General features: G+C 46.4%; 2 protein-coding genes across 2 annotated transcripts; both read right to left on the minus strand.

Annotated features, from left to right (window-relative positions):
• Window positions 1–266: 266 nt before the first annotated feature.
• Window positions 267–2,147, minus strand: FOMMEDRAFT_127219 (alpha/beta-hydrolase). Its single transcript, XM_007269275.1, has 5 exons — window positions 1,520–2,147; window positions 1,308–1,445; window positions 1,121–1,223; window positions 480–1,067; window positions 267–412 (listed from the first exon to the last, which is right to left on the minus strand). Exons 1-4 carry the CDS (start codon window positions 2,042–2,044, stop codon window positions 826–828), a joined length of 1,008 nt encoding a protein of 335 aa, XP_007269337.1. The 5' UTR covers window positions 2,045–2,147; the 3' UTR covers window positions 267–412; window positions 480–825.
• Window positions 2,148–2,552: 405 nt separating this feature from the next.
• On the minus strand, window positions 2,553–6,504 carry FOMMEDRAFT_127222 (uncharacterized protein). The gene is made up of 15 exons (XM_007269276.1): window positions 6,233–6,504; window positions 6,144–6,168; window positions 6,033–6,084; window positions 5,949–5,976; window positions 5,835–5,897; window positions 5,554–5,782; window positions 5,490–5,501; window positions 4,812–5,426; window positions 4,746–4,755; window positions 4,605–4,696; window positions 4,439–4,544; window positions 4,171–4,380; window positions 3,901–4,106; window positions 3,712–3,843; window positions 2,553–3,658 (listed from the first exon to the last, which is right to left on the minus strand). Exons 1-15 carry the CDS (start codon window positions 6,355–6,357, stop codon window positions 2,747–2,749), a joined length of 2,817 nt encoding a protein of 938 aa, XP_007269338.1. The 5' UTR covers window positions 6,358–6,504; the 3' UTR covers window positions 2,553–2,746.

Below are 6,504 nucleotides of genomic sequence, written 5' to 3' on the forward strand. Positions count from 1 at the left end.
TAATTTTTGCTGGTCAAAAATGGGAAAATAAATTTCAAATAATGTTTATCATTATGTAAGTTATTTTTTAAGGTAAGGAATTGTGAAATGCCCCATGTGGTACACGCTCGTGTTTCTTGTCACGTGGTCAGAAACAGACGTGGAACGTGTCGGGCACAACTCTGCTCAGTGCTCTCAGTACTTTCTGTTCAGACCTTTACCGAACGTCTAGAATGGTAAGTAACAATTTACTCCCAACAAATTCTTGGTCTGACTCTTTACTGAAAGTCGGCACTATTCTACTTTCCATCGCTATTACTCGTTATTCTCCTTCTCATTTGCACAAGCACATACGTCCGGTCGGTTATGCCCGGTCTCATTGACCGCAACAAGTCTGGGTTTCTTGGGTTCTTTTGGATGTGTGCACGAATAGGTACGAGATACTTGTTGCATGCTTACAGAGTAGCCATGTCTGAGATAATCGTGATGCTGACATGTAGGAGAACGATTATCACCATACGTTGCACTGGCGTGTATAGCTATGGCTATTTCTATAGTCATATGAACGAAGCTCTTAATGTTGACATATACCATGATCGAACTCTTCGCCAACATCTTGTTACTTTCTGCATGGCAAAACAAGGATTTCATGCGTCAGCTTCTGCTGCGCCATACCGTCTTCCTTGCCGTATGAATGCCTTTGGACCATTGCACCTTTTTCACCTTTAATGGAAGGCTGAAACAGAATGCAGTGGAGCGCAGATGGTTTGCTAGATATTATTATCCAGTGTACGTTTCTCTTCTGATGTATCACGATACTATCTATACTACATTACATTACCGTTTCTACAAGCTGGACTTCTTTGGTACTTCCAATTTTAATCCATTCAACCACTTCTTCAGCTCTTCGTTCACTTCAGACGGATACTCATGCAAGACCCAATGACTCGAGTTAAACTCTTTAATAGTGGCATTGGGACACAACGCTTGAACTATGTTGATGTTATCTTCTGCGACACAGGCGGGGTCGTTTGTGCATGCGCCGAAGTAAACCGGTTGCGTGATGGGATAGGCAGACTGAGGGAATTCTATTGAACGTTGTTAAGCTTTGATCGAGAATGAAAGAGGGAGGTTTCCTTACTTGCATCATCTTGCTGGGTTAGGTTGAAGACGTATGCCTTGTACCAGCACAAGGGACCTGCGAAGCCGTTCTTCGAGAAGATGTCTATGTACGACCTTTTCAACTACGTATCAAGCCAAGATGAATATATTAGTCGACAGGACCAGAAACAAGGAGAGTAGAAGAAGAAACTATCCAAAATATATACCTCGTCGTTAATGATAAGCTTATCTGTTTTACGATCTGCTAGGAGCCATTCTTCGAGCGCACCCTCGGGGCAGAAGTGTTTCTTGCCTTCGTCGCCGTCAAGGCCCTTGCCGTATATCAACGAGAAGAAACTCTCTAGCTAATTTATGATAAAGGCAGGAAAAATGGTATGAGCGGATCGGCATAAAAAGAAATGAGGACAAACATGCGTACATGATCAAGAAGGGTCTTATCAGCTCCTTCTTTCGCAAAGAACTTCCAGTACCCAAAGTTTGCATATCCATTCTTCTCGATGCTTGCTGCATTGATGGCATCGACGTCGAAGGGTGCAGGCGGGACGTATCCCACCGCGAAAAACGCGAAGGCGTAAATGCGATCCGGATAATAGACCGCTAGCCGGGAGTTGAGGCCGCTACCCCAGTCATGCGAGACGGTGACGACTTTATTAAGTTTCTCCGCATCGAGGATATCAATGATATCTTTTGTCATGTTCTTCATACGATAAGCATCTGGATCGGTTGGCTTGTCTGTGCCGCCGTAACCGAAGAGGTCGGGAACAAGTACGCCATAGCCTTCCTTAGAGAAGTACTCGGCGACACGCGCCCAGTCTGTTGACGTCGACGGGAAACCATGCAGAAGTAGCAATGTGGGTTTACTAGAATCCGATGCTGGGTGATAGTAATAGTGGTAATTGACACCACGAGAGGTCTTCAAGTCCTTGTAAAGACTGGGATCCATTGAAGTCTCCAATGTCGCTGTCCTTGAGTACTGACTAGATGATGGCGGTGGCTGATTTGGATTCGCCCAGAGCTATATAGCATTTATGAACGTTTCAAGTTCTCATGCGAGGCGCCCGGTTCGGTCACTCGGTCATAGGAATGTACTGGGCGTAGTAACACAGTCAATCTTATCAATCAATTATGATGCGCACATGGCAATCAGTAAGAGTTTAACCTCCGCCATGATTGTCGTGTGAGCGCATCTTTGACCGTTTCCTCCAAATGGAACTTATGCAGATCACTCCATTTGTTTGTTCAATCTCCAATAGACCATACGAACAGTTTCTTATTACTTAGCTGTATTTCAGAGAAATGCTATAGTATGGGCTTTTCAATCGAGAGAAATCTGTGAAGTATTGAGAACAAAGTCTAGTTTTCGATCTCTGGGCGAAATGGACCAGGGGTGAAGTATGCTAACAATCTCAATGGAAATTTTTCCGAGCCCCACCGTGAATTAGAACGTAATTGGTTATTTTAATTATCTTGAATGAAGCAAGTCTTAGTAAACGGAGTTGGGGTACAAGTATTCTGTCATAATGTACATGAGCAAAAGAGGGGATAATAGTATGAAGAAAACAGAGAGATAAACGAATCCAGGGCGATAATATCAGTAAATACAGAGAAAGAAAAGGGAAAAGAAGTAATGCAGCAAACCCTGTGGTTAGAAGGACATAGTTGTATCACCGCCTGTTTCAGGGAAGATGGAACCGTGGAGCGCCGCTTGGAGCTGCCAATCCGCCATGAACTGCGCAGCGTCACCACTAACCTCCGACCGTCGACCAAAATCGTTTCCAGGGACGAGGTCCGTATCGTAAGCTGGCGATGTCTTCCCAGCGTTCACCATAGCATCGTAAGGCGGAACTTGTCCACCAAACGCCCCAGCTATCATGGATCCAAGTTGAGATGCATCAGACAACCATGGGCTATTTCCCATACCAGAAGAACCAGATGCGAAAGCCGTCTGGGTTCGGGGATCCATTGGGCCTTGTGAATACTGCTGGAATTGTGTAGGAGAGGAAACCTGCGGGATGCCAGACGGTTGGCCATAAATCTGAGGGTCACAGTCGAATCCGGCACTGCTCAAGTTAGATGAATCCGAAGTTTTCCCGTAGAACATATTCAATAACATATCGATATCTTGTTCTGCTGGGGTGAATGCTGGCTGCGTGGAAGGAAGTGACTGACCAGACGGTGAGAAAACTGGCTCGTGTTCACCCGGACTGGTCATATCTGTTACACCGGCAGACATGCAGAACGAGGACGCTGGTGTGAAACTACTAGACGTCTCCATTGCAAGTAATGGGGACGGCGACGACTCCTTGCTGGCAGAATTAGATTTTGGTGTACTGGATTTATCGCTAGCGCTCCGTTGTGACGGAGACCCCAGAACATAATCTTCCTTCCTCTTGTGTTTATGTCGAACTAAGCGAGGGGCACCAGAAAGTGTTCTGAGTTCTTCCGTTTCGTTAGGCTCGACTTTCACCTTAACTGCCTCTGACGGGGACCGTCCGATATCGTCCAACTTACTCAGCAGTGCCATAGTCGCCTTGTCACGGAGACGAGTAAGGACCGGCTAGAAATACGGTGTAAGCATACACTCCACAATTAAATTCAACCCGAGCATACCAAGCCCTGCTGCGCTACAGGGTGTGTGTCCCCTGCCTTCTGAAAAAACGCGATGGCAAGCTTGAGGTCATGGAGCGCGGCATTCGCGAGTTGCGTCTGCTCGACCCTGGAAGCAACGGAACCGAGAATTACCTGTTCACTCCCTATTAGCACACTTACTCTTAATAAGGAAAACTTTAATAAACATACACCCGATGTAAGGCAATGAGTCCAGAGAGGCCAGATCCGTAAGACCAGTGCCGGATTCTGGTCATAGCATAAGCGCGCACACCGTAGAATGTTGATCGAACAAGCATAAGCCGCAAGGAATGACGGTGCAAAAGGACTGCGTAATGGATTTGCTGAGTACTTAATCATCGCCCTTGCGAAAAAGTTTCTGTGGACAAAAAGAAGCGCTGGAAGCGAGTCATGACTGCGGTAAGCTACAACTTCCATTCAAGCACAATGCAGGTAAATTACCTATTTGCTTGTGCTGTAACCACAAAGTAAATCTCGGGTCGTCAGTTGGCCCACCATCCGGACCAGTTTGAGGCACTGGTGGATCGGCAAAGTCTCGGATTCTTCGGTCAAATTCCATGATTTCGGAAAACTTGATCGGTCGTGTCATGCCTAGATGTTCAGCTAAACCCGCAGCAATTTCTTTGTTAAAACGTTGGCGCCACCTGAACACTATCTCGCGTGGGATCAGTTATTGAAGTTTATTTTATAGACGTGATTGCGTACGCACAAGCGTTTAATGCGTCCTCATCACTACCCACGGCAGGGTCAACTTCGGGAAATTCGCAGTCCACTTCTTGCTGGTGAAATATGGAAGGTCGACCAGTTCCAAGGCTCTTTGATACGGAAACAGTTTCAGATCTGCGTTTGGTTGTGAAATGGATTACTAGACCAACCTTCCACTTATCGAGAGCATAGAGCTCCCAGAAAACATGTCTTCGACGTTGCATGTATCTATACTCCATATCCCAATGAGCAGGATCACGATCTACGACAAAATTTTAGACAGAATTTGAGGTCAATGGAAATTTACTTACGAAGCCCAATCTAAAATCCAGTGAATACTTAAGTATCCACTCGAATAAACGAAAATAAATACATACGCTTGCGGCAAGAACGAGGGACAGAGAAGCTAGTTTCCATGTCGATTCCATATTCGCTTTTCTACAAGAGAAGAAGTCATAGGAGCCAAGCAGTGAGCAGGTTTGTACTGTTTCGAGTGATGCTCCGCCTTCCATCATCGAATGGAGACCCAAGGCCGCTCGGGATAAATAATAATACAGCTGTCCCTCTCGATTAAGAGGCCGAAGGGTCAAATCAGCAGCCGCACCACATGCAAATACTGCAAGCAATAGCGCAAGGGTGTGCATTCTATGGACGCCATTGTATTTCCCGTCGTCGTTTGCATCATCCGGGAGCTGCGCGCGGCGACCCTTGTAAATGAATGGGATAAGGTCCTCCATGATTTGCTCCCGAGCGATCGGACGAGGGAACCATGCTAAATTCTCAAGATAGGCTTCGGCCAGTGCAGTTGCCCGTTCGTACGAAGGAAGGTACTCGATGATGAGTGCAATCAACTGTATCTTGGGCATATGTGCACGGGAAAAGGGGAAATCCCTGTACGCATGAATCAAAGCATCTGGGAGAGTAAGATCTATCTCCAGCTCCTCGCTTTGAACAGAGTTAAGTTGGTTGGATGTCCCATCGTTTGGTTCGTTCTAAAGTAGTTACCCGTTAGCCGTGTTTAGTCGTCTATGACGCAACAATAGAGCTATTTTTACCGCTAGCAAATTCTGAAATTACAACGTTAGTGGGAAATTCTGATGTGCCATTAAGTAGACATACATCTGCCGCAACACGGCCGATAAAGCGTGATTCGCCGTGTTCAGTCACTGTCAAGGTTCCAAAAGCCGTAAACATTTCTTCTTCATCCTCAGAAGCCTCGCCGGTTTTGTCCTGCTCGGCTGACAGGCTGTCGACGCCTGATTTTACGGACAACAACTTCCCAGAAAGGAGAGGGTGAGGTGCTGAGGAGATGCTTGATTGTGCAATCTGCAATGCGTCTTCAAGTTGTCTAGAATAGCATCGTGAGATACACGTAGACGTAAAGAAGCGGAAATTCTAACCGTATGCGTTCGCTCATCTGCAACAGTTTGCCGTGTAACTTATCGGTATTTGCCAGAACGAATCTGGCCCAAGCCGAAATTAGGAATAGTTTCAGCTTCGGCAGCATGACTTACCTCGACCCTTGTCCAGTTGTGAGCAATCCTACAAATGATTGAGCTTACAACTATCCGCGATTCTCAGAAGTCTAGCTAGCTTACCATTTGGACAAATCGTATGACACCCTCGCCGAATACACGATGAACATGGCACCTTATAGGATAACAGTAAGTTCATTTGCGTGCCTCGATGCATACAACCATCCATAGTACCTTCTTATTGCACTTCAGTTTTAACCTGCTTACGCATCAATAACCACGTACGACGCATAATGTGCGATCAGAGCGACATGGTCACATACCGTCGACATTCTGCACAGGATATTTCTCCTCGAGCCCTGCGTGCTGACAGCTCACGTTCACGAGCTCTGCGTGCCGACGCTTGGGCTTTCTGCTTGGCCTGCCCCTCGGACATATCTTCGCTCATCTCCGTCGGTCCGGACTTACCAACCTTCGCAAATAGAACAAGGGAGAACGATTTAGATAAACTGTGCCCGTGATAATTAGACAAAACACTCGAGAAAAGCGACCCAGCTACTGCTTGCTCATGCTGGATGCTGACAGAGACAAGGCC

This window comes from Fomitiporia mediterranea (assembly GCF_000271605.1).
Source record: "Fomitiporia mediterranea MF3/22 unplaced genomic scaffold FOMMEscaffold_9, whole genome shotgun sequence".
Classification (NCBI taxonomy): domain Eukaryota; kingdom Fungi; phylum Basidiomycota; class Agaricomycetes; order Hymenochaetales; family Hymenochaetaceae; genus Fomitiporia; species Fomitiporia mediterranea.

What these genes read in the sequence shown, in the direction of transcription:
- FOMMEDRAFT_127219 (XM_007269275.1), bottom strand. Translation starts at nt 2,044, where the DNA reads ATGGATCCCAGTCTTTACAAGGACTTGAAGACCTCTCGTGGTGTCAAT. An exon ending in AGCTTATCATTAACGACGAG is followed by an intron (nt 1,224 to 1,307) that starts GTATATATTTTG and finishes CTTGATACGTAG; the next exon opens with TTGAAAAGGTCGTACATAGA. An exon ending in AACCCAGCAAGATGATGCAA is followed by an intron (nt 1,068 to 1,120) that starts GTAAGGAAACCT and finishes AACGTTCAATAG; the next exon opens with AATTCCCTCAGTCTGCCTAT.
- FOMMEDRAFT_127222 (XM_007269276.1), bottom strand. Translation starts at nt 6,357, where the DNA reads ATGAGCGAAGATATGTCCGAGGGGCAGGCCAAGCAGAAAGCCCAAGCG. An exon ending in ACAACTGGACAAGGGTCGAG is followed by an intron (nt 5,898 to 5,948) that starts GTAAGTCATGCT and finishes GGCTTGGGCCAG; the next exon opens with ATTCGTTCTGGCAAATACCG. An exon ending in GTTACAGCACAAGCAAATAG is followed by an intron (nt 4,107 to 4,170) that starts GTAATTTACCTG and finishes ACTCGCTTCCAG; the next exon opens with CGCTTCTTTTTGTCCACAGA.